The following is a 17,624-nucleotide window of genomic DNA, read 5'->3' as shown; positions in this document are numbered from 1 at the left end:
TGAGCTCTGCCAGACTGCTGGGACATGAGTATTGTCCCCTGGGATGGGACATGGCCTTAGAGATGCATCCCTTCGCCTTCCCGCACCGTGATAACCGGCTCTCCTGGCGCAGCCTGCTGACTTCCCTGAGTTTGCTGTGATTTAGAGCCGATTCCTACACAAGAGGGAAAGTCAGAGGAGAGGGAGGGCTGGAAAACCTTCCCTTGCACGGGAGCGAAGCCGCCCGAGTCTGTCCGGCGGCGCTGGCGGCGAGGGCTGGAGCTGGAAGGAATGCGGCTGCCTCTTGGTGGAGGAGCATGAGCTGGAGTTTCTGGCTGAGAGGGAGCAACTGGAAAGCAGGTTTGCACGGGGCGGCCCATCTCCTCTGATCCCCGCCTCTCTTCCCGTCCTCCCCGCTGCCCAAACCTTCTCTTGCCAGCTCTCCTGGCCCCGGAGGTGGTTCGGCACCGATGGCTGCTGCAGCCAGCTGGATCTCGCAGGTGGAGATCGGAGGGGCAGCGGTGCCCCTCGCTGTGCCAGGCCTGCCAAATGGCAACCTCCGAGGTGGGAAGGCACTCGCCGTGTCTCCACCGAGAACATCCCCCCTTTGGATAACGGCCCCGGGAATCAGCGTGGCCGGGTGGAATGAGCCCTTGGCTTCAAGGCAGGGGTGAAGAAGCTTTGCCCGGCCCCTCTCTCCAGCTCTCCCGCAGGGAGCAAACAGCTTGGCAAAGCACTTCCAAAGTGACCGTCCCCCATGATGGGACCTGCCGGGGGGGTGGGAGGTGTGGAGGGGGGACCCCCTGCAGGATCTGACCCTGCAGCTCCGCCTGGGGCACAGCACATCCAGCAAGGGGCTGTTAACTGGGGGACCTCACAGCTGAACCGGAGCCCTTGCAGCACAGATATTTTTAGCCCGTGCAAATGGCGGTGTTTGTTTTCCTACTTGTTGTGCCTTTTTGCCTTTCCCAGGGATTTTATTGCTCATGAAAGCAAGGACCTCAGAGCCACGCAAGTGTCTGCGCTGGCTGCTGCGGTCACCCTGCCTGTCTCCATCGCTCCAGCCCCATCTGCCCATGCTTTACCCATCCCATATCCCCCAACGAGCCCGTTTACAGTGCAACGAGCCCGTTTACAGTGCAGTGATGGGCTGTCACTGGCAGAAGCACCTTGACTTACCTCAAACCAGACCTTTCCCCGGGGCTGGGATGCCCGTGGGACACCCTGAACACATGCATGGGGTTGGCATGTGTGCAATCCCCCTCCTCGGGATGGGATGAAAGAGAGGAACATTGCAAGCTTGTTTATTGTCAGTGTTTCAAATCAGTATTTTTTATTACAGAGACTCATCAGGTTGCTCACACTGTGGCAGGAATTTAATAATATAAGGCACAGAGAACATTCAGAGGTAAAAAAAAAGAGTTCTCAGCTTGTGAGACTTAACCATCCCTTCGCTGCTTTCAGGACCCTCTCTATAAAGCAAAATCCAAATACCTTCTCCCTTCCCTCCCCCTCATCACTTAAACCCCAAAATCCACAACAGGGAAAAAAAAATATCATCACAGCCCTTCCCTCGAGCGTGTGGCAAGCACACCTCTTTCTGGGCAGAAATGTCCCTTCCAAGCCTGACACAGCTTCCCTGGGAGAGCAGGGCTGGAATTTAAGCATGACCAAGGCAGAGGTGGGAAGTGCTCGAGGGCACCGTGATTTGAGGAGAGCCAAGAGCTTTATCTCAGCTACAGCAGAATCGCAACGGCGAGGTCCAGCCACGCGCACCCGGGGGGGAACCGGCGGCCGCACCCAGTCTCTCTTTCCAGCACAGAAAACACAACAGCAGTACGATCCTTGAGTAATGGTAAAGCACGTAGCACTTTCAAACCTTTATTTTTCGAGGGGATTTTACAGGATGGGATGCGTTTCATTTTATTTGTTTTCAATTTTGTGCGCTTTCCTATTCGCTTGTTTGATTAGCCCTTTTTTTTTTTTTTTTCTTTTATTTTTTGTGCCCAATGATTGTTAAATTCGAGCCCTGGGAATTAAAAAAAAAAAAAAAAATAAAAAAAGGAAAACGAAATCCTGCCACTCTACATCCTTCTCACCTCTCTCCATCCCCCCTACCATGAGCTGGGTGACCACAACGTCACCCACAGCTGCTCTGCTCAAAAAGCCCAATGCTCCTACGTCCTCTGGCTCTGCGGTCCCTCGCTGGCGGTCTGTAACTGGGGGGGGGGGATCAGGGATCAGCTGGGAGGTCCTTGCGTCTGCGCTGGCGTGTCCAAGAACGTGCAGTTAGTAAGAAGTTAAGAGCAGTCGTTCCGAGAGCGGATACAGAGACGGAGCGGATATTTAGGACAGGAACAGGGTCGGTCAATGGTAAAGACACGTCGGAGAGAGAAAGGGCTGGTAAGAGCGTGCGGAAACAGCCGGGTGAGTAATCTAGTGGTGATAGATTAGGCTATGAACGAGGACTGTTATTTCTCTTAGCACCGTTACTACATACATTTAGATCTATATTAGCACCTTGTTCCCAGGGAAAAAAAAAAACAAAAAACAAAAACAAAACAAAAGCGGTTTAAGAACCGAAGGAAGTGGGAAGGTTAAAACAAGACAAAGTTGGCAGCAGAAACGGAAGCTGGGGCTTTAGATCACAAGATCCTTGTCTATGTCCTCTGTGGAAGGAAAAGAGAGAGACGCGGTTAGGAGGAGGGTGCTCCCAGGGTCCCACCGCTCCTGCCATCCCCCCTCCCCGCCCTCCCCTGCTTTTCCCTCCCCAGGACCAGCTGCAATGCGTTGCGTCATCCCGACTGGGGGCTTTGGGGGTGCTTTTTGGTGTCCCCTCCACCCCCATTCCCTCCCTACTCGGTACTTACGCTCCTTAATGCCGAAGCAGCTGGCCCACTCCTCCAGGGCGATGTACTTGTCGTTGTCCAGGTCGCAAGCCTCGAAGAAGCGGGTGGTGCAGTGCTCCATGGGGATGAGGGGGGCACGGAGTGGGGCCAGCTCGGTGTGGGACAGGTACCTGCCGAGGCGACCGCATGGTCAACGTGCCGCCCGCCAGCCGTCCTCCCACAGGAGGGGAGAAGTTCTGCTGGGCGTGGGGGCCAGCGCGGGGCAAGATGCTGGCCCCAGCTCTTGGTCTGGTTTGCCTGCTGTCCCAGTGCCCTCCCAGTACCCGCCACTGAGTGCCGTGAAGGTCAAGGACTGGTGTCTGCTTTTGCAACCGTCTGTGCTAGTCACGAAATAGCCAGCACCTGGGGGTTCTCACCGCCTGCCCCCCCACCATGGGTCTGTGTGTGTGCTCGCTCTCGTGCCCATCTCCAGCTCACAGCTAAGCCAGCAGCTGCGATCTCAGCTGTTGAACTTATCCCGGGGCTTGTGGACTAAGATATTTCAGGGAACTATCATACGACAGTAAATCTGAGAAGACAGAAACTCCACACCCAAGGGAGACGGGAGCAGCTGGGGATGGGGGAGGCCCCTCTTTCTGCAGAAGAGCTTTTTGCAGAAAGGAAAACTGCCTCTACCCCAGCCTGGTTTGCCCCAGCCCCTGCCAGATGTGTGCAGGGGTTACCCCTCTACAGGGCTTTGCCTGTGACTCTGCCACCAGCCACCCACTTCTGTCACGTCTCCAGCCTTGACACCTTCTGCCACCAAATCACCCTGGTCCTCAGGTAGGAAAGGGTCCTGGTGGGGGTCCCCATCCAGCTCTGCCATCACTCACCCATCGATGGGGTGCTGGTCCAGCTGCCCGAACTGCCAGTGCACAGGGAAGATGTACATGTTGTAGTTCTTCTCAAAGTCGCGGGCCAGGAGCTCCACAGTGTGGTCACCGGCCTCCAGGCGCTTCTCGTTCTCATGGATCTTCTTTACCTGTCGTAGGAGAGGCCGGGGAGACCTTGTCAGCAGGGGAATGGTGTGCAACGGGGAGCCCCGAGAAGGGCTTTACATGAGGTGCCCACAGATCATTCTGGATGGGCTTCCTTTGTGTGCTGGGCTCTGTTGGCAGGGTGACCTCCCAGTTCCCTCCCCAGCCCCTCACCTTGAGCTTCTGCTTCTCGGTCAGCAGGTTGTTGTCCTCATCGCGCTCGTACAGGGTGATCAGCACGTTCTTGAGCCAGTCCCGCATGCGCAGGGGGAACTCAGTCAGCTCTGTGTCCAGGCAGGCAGGGATGACTGGAAGCCATACACGGTGGTCAGCAGAGCCCCTGGACATGCAGCCCCAGACCCTGGACACGCAGCCCCAGCGCCTCCCCACCTCAGCCCTGCATCTGCCTGGACCTTTGCTCTCCCTCAGCCCATGGGCAAGGGGGCTGTGCTGAGGTTAGGGTCCTCTTGTCTAAGGGAATGGCTCCACTTACATTTGCAAGGCCCAATGTAGTCCAGGTGCAGCTTGTGTCCTTTCTTGGTTCCCTCCAAGGTGCACTTGGTGGCAAAGAAATGGCAGGAGGAGTCATAGGTCTTGTTGTCGGTGCCGCAGACCTGCGCAGGAGGGGGAGATGCTGCGTGAGGGACAGTAAAGCCCAGCCCTGCTGCGAGGTCAGCAGAGAGAGCCTCCAAATGAGGTGTTTAACTTGTTTCCTGGGGTGGATAATGGCTCCTTGGTCACTGCTGGCCGAGGCCAGATGGGGACCTGCCACGCTGACTCTGACAGTCTCCCCCACCGTCTCTGGCAATGTCCCGTGTGAGGTCCCTCCCCGTTCCCGGTCCATCAAGCAGCTTCTGCCCTCACCTTCTCGAAGACGCCGGCGGTGGCTGGGCAGCTGGAGGGGTCCTGGCACACACACATGGGCGAGTTGTTGTCATCCACCTCGCACACCTTGCCGTGCTTGCAGTGGTGGTTCTGGCAGGGGTCTGGGAGAGGGCAGGGAGCAAAGTCAGAGCCTGCCCCATCCCCACCTCCCACGAGCTGCCCCGGGGCCTCTCGGCACAGAGGGAAGACAGAGACTTCGCCAGGGACAGCCCCAAGCAGCTCTCCCTGCATTAGGAAGATGTGGGTGTTTCCAGAGGCCCATGTTAGCACTTGGGCTAAGCCTGGGCTCCTTTCTGTAGCCACACAACTCAATGGCTTTTCCGTGGCAAAATAAGAGGTTACGGAGAATCCAGTGCTGGATAGACATCATGTACCTCTTTCTTTTGCTTTTAACTGTGCCTCTAGGTTGACATCGTCCTTGTGCTACAGCTGTTCCCCAAAGAAACCCCTCACTGTTTGGAGCGTCTAAAGCTTGTCAACCCGGGGAAGGGACGGGGTCTCTGCCTGCTGGAGGGCAGAAGCTGGAGGGCAGCAGAAAAGCGACTTACTCTCAGCGACAATCTCCTCTACATCTTCTGTGGGTTCCTCGAACTCTCCCACCTCCACCTGGACAGGGTTAGCCCCCACGGGCTCCTGCAAAAGAGGTCAGTGTTTCGGGTGGGGGTGCACAAAGAGCTCGGCCCCATTCCTGGGGGGCAGAGCAGCTCCCCCCCCCGCCCATTGCCCCCGCTCCCCTGGGCTTCGGAGGTGCTCTTCCCAGGGCAGCGGGTGCTGCAAGGGATGGGTGACGAGGAGGAGCAGAGTCACCTACCTCTGTGGTGGGGTCTTCGATGACCTCTGTCTCATCGGGCAGAGCCTCCTGCTGCAGGGAAAAAGGATCGTGAGCTGGGGTCCCCGGGGAGGACGGTGACAAGGGGGTGACTTGCCAGGGCAGATGTCAGGGCCACCCTTGGGTTTCCTCTCCCCCATCCCTCAGGGTTTTATTCATTATAAAAGAAAATCCCCACCAGATAGAGCGGACAGACAACCCCGAGAGCAGAGAGGCTCCGTTTCTCCTGTACTTACCGGAGCTGCCAGGGCTTTGCCTGCCAGGCAGAGAAGGAAAAAAATCCAGGCCCTCATCTTTCAGCAGACCCTGAATAAAGGAGAGGAAAAGGAGGGATGAGGGGAAGGAGGCCATCGTGTGCCGCTTGGCTCAGGGCTGAGCTCACGGCTGGCAGTCAGACACTCCGAAAAGGGCGTTCTCTTTACTTCCTTCCTTGTCTGTTCAATATCACCGACCCACATGCTGGCTTTTCTAGCCGAGACCTTAAGCCAAATCATGTTTCCAAGACAAATTCCTTTGATTTTGCAAAATGGGACATCGAGGTTTAGATTTCTGTTGCTTCCCTGGATGCCTTTAGAAAAATTGCAGTCAAAATGGTAGCTCCCCTGTACTTCACAGGAGGTTTTTTTTGAACGAAAAAAAAAAATTTCTCTTGTTAAAAGCCCCTGATACAAACCCCAGCTACAAGCAATGAAACTGTCTACCATTTTATTCGTCAATCAGAGGAAAAATGAAAGTGGGAGAAGGAAAGAGAGAACAGAGAGAGAGTGAGATGGGGCACTTGAGAATAAAAACCTGTAGAAAATCCCTTCCCACACGGACACAGACATCTCTAGGGGTATCAGCGACCCGTCCCCTATCCCCAGAACCCCCAAATGTTGGGGTCTCTGCTGTAGTTTTTCCCTTTCCTCCTAAGACCTGAGAGTCCCCAGAGTGGGTTTGCGGGATCCAGGATGCTTTGGGGTTGTGTCCTGCTGGGAGATGAGCTCCGGGAGGATGAGGCCTTTGCAACCCTCGGTCTGGGCTGTGGCAGGGACTCCGTAGGATGCGGGAGCCAGGCAGCCCAGCTCACACCGGCCGCGATGCGAGCCAGAAGGAGAGTGCAGCTGGTGCGATCGCCCTGTCCTTGTCCCCCCCAGTTCCTGTTTGGCAGGATGGAGCCCCTCTGTGTGAGGGCAGCGAGGAGCTCAGCTGGCTGCTTAGTATGCTGGTGGCATCCCACTCCTGACAGTGAGGGCTGCGCGCTCCCTTCCGCCCGCCAGGAGAGCAAAACACCCCCCGGTTTGTCTCCTGCCAGCGAGGGGACTTGTCCACCTGCCAAGGCTTCCGCTGCCTCCCTTCCGCTCACCCTCCTCCGCTCCACCTGCGTGGCCGGGGCATCGCAGCCCGCCGGCGCCCTGGATGGCTTTGCTGGGACAGAAAGTGTTGGACAAGGTGTCTTCTTCTCTCCCAAGGAGCACGGATGGATATCTAATTTGCCGGTGCATCCTTTCCCTTCCTCCCCACGCATGGCATCTCTCCGGGTATAAAACCATGCCAACGCTGTGCTGCCAGGGCACCAGCCAGGCTGGGCTGTGCTTCCTAATTTAGCAAGGTTCAACCATGCAGAGGCCGAAATCCTCCTTCCAACCTCAGCGCCTCACCCAGCCCTGGCTGGATGCCTGGGCAAAATAGGTGTCAGGGCACGGAGGGAGCTTCGCAGGGACGTCGGAGGGCTGGGAGCATGGGGTGATGGGGACAGAGGACCTGTGGGGAGAGGGGCTGCGGGTGGGGGTGGATGAGTCCATTTGCTCTGTGGAGGCTGCAGCTGAGCAGCTCCCCCCTCTCCTGCTCGGTACAAACTGTCCCTTCCCCTCGCCTTTATTTGCTCGGCGGGCTGCTGAGAGCTCTCCTGGCATTTGCCAGCGGACATCACTGGTTCTTCACTTCAGGAGAGGTGGTTTTGGGGGAGGCAGGTGGAAAAGTACTGCTGAATCTGGCCATCCCCTCCCTTGCTGCCGTCCCCTGGCTTGTAAAAGCTCCTCCTGGGCTTCTCCCAAGGGCCTTGTTTGCTTTGGAAGACGCTCTGAGGTTCAGTGATGCTCGTTGGGCAGAAACACGGCAGTGCCCAGCCCGGAGAAGAGGACAGTGCGTGTACACGTGGAAGATGGCATTAAGAGGAACCCGACCCCAGACCAAGACCCTCTCAGATCATTTCCCCAAGTCCCAAAAAATCCTGAATTTCAAAGTCTGGGCATGCAGTAAACCGGGGTCAGGGAATTACATGCTTGCTAGGAGCCAGCAGACAGTCTGAGCTGCCAGTGTTGTGTTTGGATGAAGAAGGAGCACGAAAGGGTCTGAGCAAACAAGCTCTGCAGAGCTGTCTTGTGCCAGGGATGGGAAAACAAGTTTATTTGAAAAATAACATTCTCCTGGAAGCAGAGCCTGTGCACAGAAGACATTGCAATGTCTGTGAGCACCTCACTGTTTTGCAAAGGCATAGTCTTTCCTGAATTCCTGGTGGTCAAAAGTCCTGAAATAACAGCTCAGGAGCTCTGGGGACAGAGCTGCTCCAGCAGAAGAGCCTGGCCCATGGTGGAAGTCTCCCTCCTTATGGATCTAGCATGGTCCTGCAGTCCAAGAAGATGCTCTTTGGAGCTGGCAGCTGGGCCATACCATGAGCTCAGCATCCATCCCCCAACTGGAGGGGCTCGGGGGGATCCCTGCGAGGGGCCCTGCTCTGGAAATGCCTGGCACTGCTCTGCAAGAGCCCCGTGGAGGGCAGCGGGCAGCGTGAGGGGCAGAGCAATGGGGCACAGCAGGGGGTCATTTTGGACAGAGGAACACAGGACTAGGAAAGGGATTTTAGCAAGAAGGGACTTACACCTTCTGTATCCTAGAGGAATCAACAGAAGCCAGTGCTTTGCAAGACACGCCAGAAACCAGCACGTCATGGGCACAAAGGGGGCTGCTGAATATAAAATAAGAGAAGCCTCCACGGTCACTATCCCTCCTCAGACCTTCCCTCCTGACTGCCGATGGTGAAGAGGAGGGTCTGGGACCCATGGGCTGCAGGACCCACGGCCTGCACGGAATTTCTGATGCTTGACCCCACTTGTATCCTAAGCAGGGGCTTCAGCTCCCAGTCGCTATGTAAATAGAGTCTTGTGGCTTCCATAAACCCCACTGGATGGTCCACTTTCTTAGTGTGGCCCAGGCTGTCCCTCAGAGCTGGCTGCTTGTTGCATTTTGCAGCCATGTCCCTAACAACAGAGGCAAGGGGTGTAAAGAGGTTTGAGGCTGAGCCTCAGCACCTCCGTAAGTTCAAGGCAGGCTACTCTGGCAATCCCTTTACCTCCCTTCCCCTGACCTTGTGGCACCAACATAAATTTCTCCTGCTGGGGAAGAGGACAGTCTGTGCCGCTGGGGTCTATTGGTCCCTCATGTCTCCTCCTGCCCAGCCTGGGGGCTTTTGGGGGCTGGGGCAGGACAAGGACCAGGCGGGTGCAGCCTCCAGAGGAGGCTCCATGGGTGGTGGAGCGTGGCCCATGTGGTGCTGGCCCTGGCCAGGGTTGCATAAGCCCTTCGGGATGCCACGTTAGCGTGGGGAGGAGTCTCTGCCTGGCCACTTTGACAGCTCCTCCCCGAGGCCACTGGGATAACCCCAGCTGCCTCCACCGCTAACTGGGGGGCGAGGGGCAGTGCTGCCACCTCCCATCGCCAGCAGCCGAGGGCAGGAGCGGGTAATTGTTGGGCAAAAACCCTCCCATGTCTCGGCTCCCTACCGGCACCCCAGCCCGGCCACGCAGGATTCAGCCAGCCCCAGCCGCAGGGTCTCCTGCACCCACCCTCCATTGCTCATTGCTCTTCCAAGGCTCTGCAGGCTCCGACGTGCCCCAGCACCTCAGACTGAATGTAAAGGCTGGACCAGCTGAGAAAAAGCTTCTGCCTACAAATCCCACCATGGGCCACAGTTTTCAAGCTGCAGATGGGTGACCAAGCGTGGCCACCACAGAGACACGCCACCATCTGGGCCCTGACCTGGCTATGCAAGCAAGACCCTCTGAGCTTTGACTTATCCAGGTAAACACTCCCAGGCTAAAATTCAAATTGAAGTCAGAGTTGTTTGCGTGAGTCCCCATGAAGGTCCCTGCTGAACAGGTCCCTGCGTGTCTGGGCTGTGCTGCTGGGAGTGCCGGCTCGCCCAGATGTGCTGCAGCTGCACGGGGTCACAGAGGAACGGGGCAGGAGCAGAGAGAGGGCTGGGCAGAAGCCAGCCTGGCTCCTGCCGCCTGCACAGTCCCCTCCATGCAGCGGGCAGGCTCCGAAAGCCAAGCTAGGTTTAGATGGAAGTGAAATTCCCTTTAGCTCAGGCACACGCTTGCACGCTCGCTCAGTAAAACACAGGAAAAAAAGTCTAAATACCACATCTGTCCATGCAGAGTCACTAAAGACACATCTACACCACAACGCTGTACTAACCCATCCCCCTTGCAGGGGGTTGAGCAGCTCTGATTGCACTTACAAAGGCTCCAGATCTCACAGGGCTTATTGATATAAGGGCAAGAGCCCAAATGCCACCATCGGGGCGTGCTGGCTCGAAGCCGTCATAGTCTGTCTAAGTTGCAAATTGCGTCCACGCTGGGAAACAGTTAAGTTAGTACCGATGCGGTGCATGGAGGAGCGCTTGGCAGACCTCAGTCAGAAGGGCAGGCGATGCAGCATTTTGCTGTCCTGCCTGAGCTTTTTCTTTTGTTCGAAACGGACGTGGGGCAGTGCCAAAAGCAGCCGGGATACTTCTGTGCCAGGTGCAAGCGGTGCCCCTGGCTCCCGGGGGATATGGAAAGCTGATCTCGCACAGCGCCACAAAGCAGAGAGAGAGGAAACTGTCCGCTAAATATTCTGCAAAAATGCAAACCGTCTTCAAAGCATTCCCTGGGCTCGCCCTGCCACAGCCGCTCCAGCGATAACAGCCCCGACATCCCTTCGACCAGAGGACCCAGAAAGGGTTTCCATGGGAGCCGACATTCCTCTGGGGCTGAGTCATGGAAGAGCAGAGGGCTGGGGAAGGAGGGGCTTGAAAAAAAGTTTGAAAAGTTTAGTTCTCCTCTTCCCCCTCCCAGCACCGCCCGCATCCCTGCTCCTGCCTATGTGGCAGACAATAGCTTGGCTTTAACTGCTGCGCAGAACGCGACAGCCTTTTATTTCTGCTTAAAACTCGCCTGATCGACCCTAACAAACGGCTGCGATTTACGTTTGTCCTTTTGCCGGGTTGCTGAGCTTTTGGGCTGTTTCGAGTTGGTGGTAACTGAGGGCTGGGAGTACTGGCGACCTTCCCGGTGCCCCCGATTTCACTCCAACTTGAAACTGTTGCTTCTCGGTTTGGGTGGGAATTCGGCCCCCATCCCGTTAAGTTTCCTTTTCTTGGCTGGATGCAGCAGAGAGGAGCTTTCTTAGAGCAGGGACACAAAGAGCAGAGTTAGGCTGCCACGCACGTCAGCGGGACGGGAAGGACAGCGGCTGCCTTTAAAGGAAACGAGCCTTCAGCTCTTCTGCACGGACTTAAATTCCCTCTGGCTGAGCCCAAGTTCTTAAAACTTTAAAAAAAAAAAAAACCAAACCCAAAAGAGCTTTGTTCCGCCTCTCCTGCAACCTCCGTCTCTCTAACAGTTGATCAGCTGGAGTTCAGCAAACCAGGGCAGCAGGACTTGAAACGCTTTCAAAGACAGCTTGGAACAAAAAGCCAAGTGTCTGGTTTTTTTTTTTTCCTTTTTTTTTTTTTTTTCAGGAGAAATAGGGGCGGCTGTGCTGAAAAAATAAAAATGCTGAAATGAAGTCGCCAACTCTTTTGTTCTTCCTCTAGATATTCCGGTGAGTAAAACATCACCTGCCAACGCACCTCAGGCTGGGTGCAATCGGGACGGGTTTACTGGTTTATAACTAGATCTGATTTGCTCTGCGGGTTGGCTTGATGTGCCCAGACTTTGGTCTCACGCATCTCGCTAAGGAAATACCCCACGACTGAAAACCCGGAGGGGAATAAAGGGAGGGAGAGAGAAAAATCAGGGCAGGTTAAAGCTTTACAGTCAGATGCCACCAAAGTGTTCAAGCTGGCAAGCTGGCGGGGAAATACAGTAACAGCTCAGTTTAGGAGCGGAGATGCTGCAAAGAGGAGAAAGAGAAGAGTCAGGAGAAGCCTCTAAATGCATCGCTCGGGGTGGGGATACGGATGCCGTGGGACCCCGAGCGATGCATTGCCAAGCACCAGTTGCACCCCATGGATGAGGAGAGTGGCTCCCGGCACAGGGACTCCCGCCAGTGGGGCTATCGGGACCCCCACGCCGGGAGAAACAGCACGGCAAAGGCAAACGCGAAGGTCTCAGGCCATACCTCGCAGTCCCGGCAGCAGGGCTGAGGACACTTCAGGCGCTTGGACGGGCTGGAGGAATCTGCAGGTTTTAGAAGGAGGCAGGAGGAAACCAAAGGGTGGGCTGGGTTTCCCGTTGCCTCTCCTCCTCCTCCTCGCTATCTTTCCAAATCGGTCTCTTCCTCTCCCTCTCTCCCCGGTGGGCAGTCCCCGGTCCCCCCCCCACCCCGCCCCAGAGACGGGCTGAGGCGCAGCCTGGGGCCAAAGGACAGACCAGAGAAATCAAGCGGGGGGCTGGAAATCACGGGGGTCTCTCACAGGGACACATCAGCCCCCAGCACAACCTTCCCAGCAGAGTCGTTGCCGCAGCAGCTGCCTGCACTACTGCAATGAGTTTGTCAGTTCTCTGGCGCTCTCAGACTAACAGCACAGGGGGAGCAGGGAGGAATACCACCTCTGTGCTTGCTTTGTGCACCTCCTGGCGCCTTGGCCTACTGCAATTAAAATGTTAAATGCTGTCACTTCGGTTCACAAGTTCACATTTCACAAGTTCAGTCCCTGAGCTGGTGTTTCCCAGGGTCAGGGGGATACAGAGGAAGGCAGGAGAGTCCTCGCTCCTCCACCCTCTCTCCTACCACTGCTGCCACCTGGGACTGCCTTGTGGGGAGGGAGAGGAAAGAATGATCCAGAGAGTGGGGTGAGTTATGACATGTCTGAAATATGCTCCAAGTAGGCAGAGAAGAGCTGTGCTGGGAGACGTGACCCTCAGCAGATTGGTTTCTCTGCTGTGGTTATTGTCCAGCAGATCTGGACTGATTGAGCAAAACTCACAGTCAAAATTGCTGGTCCATTGAATCCGATCTTCTCTTCAGACATCACTAAGTATTTTGACCTCACAGATCGTAACTCAGCCGGAGCAGCTGCCCAGCCAGGGGCAGCCACAGAGCGAAGCTGTTCGGAGTTGACTTTTCCCATGTTCCTCTCTATGCTCAGGGTGAAAACCCAGCTCCTCTCTCCTCACATCTCACCGTGACTGAGAGGACTTAAGGTTCATCTGCACCAAGGCCTTTCTGCATCAGCATGGCCACGCCACTGCATTGCAAAGTAAAACCAGCAGCCAAAAAAGAGAGGCTGTCAAATTGCTGGAATTTGGGCGTCCTTGAGGTGTGTCTCTGTGACATACAGAGCTGTCCTGAGCACTGCAGATAGTCCCGCTCTTTGCAGCCTGTGACCCACCTGTGGCACCAACACTCCCCCCGTCCCGGGCGACGCAAGGTTGCACTCCAGGGGCTGCTGGAAAGAGGGTGGCTCGTGTAGCCAGCAGGACCGGGGACCAGTCATCTGGGCACCAGCCGGCTGATTGCGGATGCTGGGTGAAGGACACCCCAGACCATAACAAAACGCAACTTCATGTTTTGTCTTGGCTGCCAGGGGTTTGGGTTCGTTCCTCATGATTACACGCTATCTTTGAGAGGGGCTGAGACACTGATGTGGGTGCTTAACTCTTCCCACCGATGTCGCTGAGGATTTAGATGTCAATGTAGGAACTGGCCTGTCCTGACCTGCTGGGCCGTGCTGGCTCCTTGCTCTGTAGGACACCTGTTACTCTGTGATTTGTGATCCTTTATCAGCTCGCTCCTCCTCCGGCCCCACGACACTTCTGCTGCATGTGAAAGAAACAGATGTAAGACTAAACGTCCATATGGCCAACAAGAAACAAAAACTAATCAAAACAGAAAAGGAAAGGGGAGGGGAAAGATAAGGAAGGGGGCTGTGAGAAACCATCACCACTTCCCAGTGAGACGGTCGATCCCTGAGATCAGGCAGCTCCGGAGGCTGGTGGCAAAGAACAAGAGAAGAAAGTCTTCTTCACCCATTTCTTTACTTGTTTTTACACAAATTTGTTTACTCGTCTTTACACACCGCTCAAAAGCCATCCCTGGGTGCTGATACTTGGATGGCGATAACGCTCACGGAGACATCCAGAAATACCCCACATGACCCCCTTGAGTCCATGCGGAGGCCAGCTTTGTGATCCTATCTAAGACCCCATGGGTTCTTCTAACGCAGCCAACAACCTGTGGCATCTGGAGCATCTTCTCCTCCCACCACAAGCATCCGTAGCTCCCACGTGCAGCTCCGTGCCACCCATAGGTCCAGTTTGGCTCCAGAGGTCACACGTCCTCCCCCGCAGCCCAAGTTCCATTTGCCTGATTCGCACCCCAAGGATTTGAATGCTCTCGTTGAATGCTCTCTGCGCTGGATTAGTCACGGCTCGCATTGAAATTGTACAGCTGCTGGTACTTCTCCTAAGTAAAAAAAAAAAAAAAAAGACATCTGGAAAAAATTTTAGGGAGGGGAAAAAAAAAAAACAGAAGAGAAAAGAAACCACGTCTTTTCTAACTGACAACGTGGCAATTGCTTAGTGCTCTTCGCTGTAGCCTGAAGCTAAGCCCTCTTCTAAGGGCTTAGACAACTGACAGTGCCAGGAAGATAATTATAACAGGGATTTCTTTATATACGTGGCGGCTTAAACCCTGGTTTTGAGCGAAAGCAAAGAGCAGCCTGCTGCAGTGATGCAGTCACATCTGGAAACGGCCCCCAAGCTCGCGGCAGTGAGCCCCCGGGTGGGTGGGAGTGAGGGGTCCTCACGGTCCTCCGTGCACAGGGTGGGGACGGCCGGGTCCCGCGTCTTGTGAGGGACACGCTGCCAGGCCCGGGGGTGCCTCCTCAGCAGTGGGACGGAGGGGGATCGCACGGAGAGGGAAACAAGAGCCTGAAAGGACTGGCTGACTCTTTAATCTCAGGAGCTTTGAGAAGCTCCAGAAATGACCCAGCGCTTGCAAAGGGAAGTCCTCAAAAGCCCTCTCCACGCTTATAAGGCTTAGCGGGGCCGGCAAAGAGATGTCAGGCTGCCAGGAGGAAAACTGGACCTCGCACATGCTGGAAGGTCATTTTATGCTGTCTGGGGCACTGGCTGTGTAGGAGATCGCCCAAGGGGCCTCATCAGCGCCAGGAGCCCTCGCAGCACAGGTCCAGCTTGGGGTCTCCGACCACATGCCAGCAGGGTGGTCCGGGCACAGCTGATGCACGCCAGGGCTCCGGGCTCGAGTGACAACACAAACTCCGATGGAAACAGCAAACAGGACAAGACCCCTCGAGGCCTGATCTCAGCTTACAGCCAAGCCAAGAGGTTTTGCAGGGCTGAGGTTTGAACTCCAGCTAACCCCAGTCCAAAATCCAAATTTCTTCGTGCCATTTTAAGCCCGGTTGGGCAGATCTGGGCTGGCGCAGTTGAGAAAACCCTGATGCTCTCCAAGAGGGGAACAATTCTGCCGCAAGAGAAGGAGAGAAACGCAAGTGAGAAGCTTGGTGGACACAATACAAGCGGGGATTAACAGCCCTGCTGTCTCGTCACAAACCTGTCAAAGGAGCCCTTCCTTCTCTCTGCTCTGGGAGGGATTCTCTAATGAATTTTTCTAGAGAGGATGTTTCTGCATTAATTGCTGGTGGAGGCCGCTGCAAAACAATGAGCCCAAAGTGCATATAAATAAACAGGATGCCCCGCAACCCCTGTGGAAATGTCATTTACTCAGTCTTCATCGCCGGGCGTGTGGCTGGCGGCTGAGCTCCTCGCAGGCACAGGGCAGCGCGGGGAAAGGCAACGGCCGCCGGGGTGGGAACCCAGCACCCAGCTCAGGAAAAGACGAGTGAGACGAGTAGCTACAGAGCAGGCAGGAATCTGCTTATCCCAGGAATGTCACAGCTCTCCTGCTCTCTGCGAGTGTGTCAGCAGGTCCTGTAGGAGGGTTTCTGGTTTTTTCCATTTCAGAAGCAGCTCAGAGGCAGAAAGCCTGGGCTCTCTAGACTCATGCCAAGCAGACTCATGGCCACTGGGATGCACCATCTGCACGGGGCAGGATGAGCCCAAACTGTCCTGGGAACTTGCCCGAGGGTGGCTGTCTTTGTCCTGCATGGGGCAGGGACTTCCCCACAGTAGGACGGGACTCTCCCCCCAGGCTCAGCAGTAGGACTGATGCCTGCTCCAGATGGAGCAATTGACACCCAGCCAAGTGCCTGGACTGGGGGAGCCTGAGCCCCAGTGCTCTGCAGATGGACTGGGGGTGAGCCGGCTCAATGGGGCGATGCAGGCAAACGGGGTGCTGGCTCTGCCAGAAGCAGATGGAGAAGGAGCAGTGGATGTCATCGCAGGTTTTCAGCTGTAAGCCAGAGGGTTGCGGGGCAGGGGGTGGAAAGGCAGCTGTGCGTGGCTCTGCAGTGAGTCACGACCCGGGAGCAGGCTACGGAGCCAGGAGGCAGGACAGGCTTGCTGTGGGATTGCTCGCTCTTTCCGTGGTGTGCACGGGCTCTCACAGCTGTGTCCTGGGGCTTCTGGTGGAAAGCACTTCCCACGCCCCACGGGAGGTATCTCTCCCCCACCTCTTTCAAACTACACCTGCAATACTCATCTCATTCACTTGGAAACACGTGGGGCTGCAGGCTTGGGAGAAGCTTATCTGTCCCCCCGAAACCACTCTGATCCCAAAGAAGCAGAGGGGAAAAAAGCCACCACCTTCCCCAGCTGTGGCACAAGCAGGGATCTCTGTGTGCCCCAGCTGTCCCTACACTGCCCTGGATGCCCCGGTGGGTGTCAGGTCTGCACATCACAGCTGTGCCTGCCCCCAGCTACACCCAGAGCAGGTGGTCAATATAACCCCTCTGGCTATAGCCCCCCACCGCATCCCTGTGGCAGGGTCCTCACAGCACTGCCTGGAGCCGTCACACCAGGCACCATCACACAGGACAGGTCTTCAGACACTTTTGAAGCTCCCATGTGTGGTCTGGGCACATCCAGCCTGGCTGAGCTTGGTCCTAGTCCAATACCTCTGACATCCAAAGGACCTTGTTGCCTTTCCTAAAAGGACTTTTCCCTTGCTGCAGGAGACTGTTCTCTATTAATCCTGAACGTGGAGATGTTGTGTGCCTGAATTACAGTCTGGTGTCTCAGCCCAACTTCACTTTTGCTCGAGACCTCGCGTTGGAGACGTGCCTGTGACTTACAGAAGAGGCAATAAAGCTTCCAAGGGAGAAGCGCAGCAAACGCTGCTAACTCCAGGCAGTCCCACCTTGCTCCTGGTGTTTACCTAAGATGCACTTTCGAGTCCTCTTGGGCCTGACAGATGCGGCTTGGCAGCTTTTGAAGGCTATGAATAGAGCTGCTTAAGGAAATAAACAGGAATTCACCTTCAAGCCCCTGGGACATGCGGGGAGAGGGAAGCTCCTGGGCTGCAGTGGCAGCTCTTCTACATGGATAAACACAGCCTGAAAATCTCTCCTAAAAGGCAGCCTTGATGGGAGTACCCAGATGAAGCTCTGCAAGCTCTGGGACATCCAAACACCACCTGGAAAGCAGCGGTAATAACCACGGGTGAGGAAAAAAACAGAAAAGCAAATGCCAGGGTTCACAAGGCTCTCTGGGGCCAGCTGCATCCACTTTTTTAGGCTATGAGTGTGAGGTCCTCTTAGAAGATCTTGGCTCTCGGATGAGTTGGCTACATACTTCACAATCATTGGTAATCAGACCCCTTTAATTAAGATTAATTAGCCCCCACAACCTTATATCTTGGGAGTGAAAGGAGTGGCTTTCCTGGGTCATGTCTTTGCTGGGAGCCCATTTAGGTGTCTCCCCTGCCGGGGATGCCACGCGATGCAGTGGGCAGACT

General features: G+C 55.7%; 1 protein-coding gene across 1 annotated transcript; it reads right to left on the bottom strand.

Annotated features, from left to right (window-relative positions):
- Positions 1–1,279: 1,279 nt before the first annotated feature.
- On the bottom strand, positions 1,280–12,013 carry SPARC (secreted protein acidic and cysteine rich). Its single transcript, XM_054217762.1, has 10 exons — positions 11,925–12,013; positions 5,795–5,864; positions 5,541–5,591; positions 5,278–5,362; positions 4,709–4,830; positions 4,338–4,458; positions 4,019–4,152; positions 3,701–3,849; positions 2,850–2,998; positions 1,280–2,648 (listed from the first exon to the last, which is right to left on the bottom strand). The coding sequence occupies exons 2-10, from the start codon at positions 5,849–5,851 to the stop codon at positions 2,620–2,622; spliced, it is 897 nt and encodes a 298-aa protein (XP_054073737.1). The 5' UTR covers positions 5,852–5,864; positions 11,925–12,013; the 3' UTR covers positions 1,280–2,619.
- Positions 12,014–17,624: the final 5,611 nt, after the last annotated feature.

Source organism: Rissa tridactyla, chromosome 11 (assembly GCF_028500815.1).
Source record: "Rissa tridactyla isolate bRisTri1 chromosome 11, bRisTri1.patW.cur.20221130, whole genome shotgun sequence".
NCBI classification, from domain to species: domain Eukaryota; kingdom Metazoa; phylum Chordata; class Aves; order Charadriiformes; family Laridae; genus Rissa; species Rissa tridactyla.
Note: the sequence above shows the minus strand (reverse complement) of the source record. Positions and strands in the feature narration are given on the sequence as shown.

Bases quoted from the DNA above. Each gene is read 5' to 3' on its own strand.
- SPARC (XM_054217762.1), bottom strand. From the start codon at position 5,851: ATGAGGGCCTGGATTTTTTTCCTTCTCTGCCTGGCAGGCAAAGCCCTG. The intron at 4,831-5,277 runs GTAAGTCGCTTT...GCCCTCTCCCAG, and splicing joins AGAGGAGATTGTCGCTGAGA to ACCCCTGCCAGAACCACCAC. The intron at 4,153-4,337 runs GTAAGTGGAGCC...TATGGCTTCCAG, and splicing joins CTACATTGGGCCTTGCAAAT to TCATCCCTGCCTGCCTGGAC.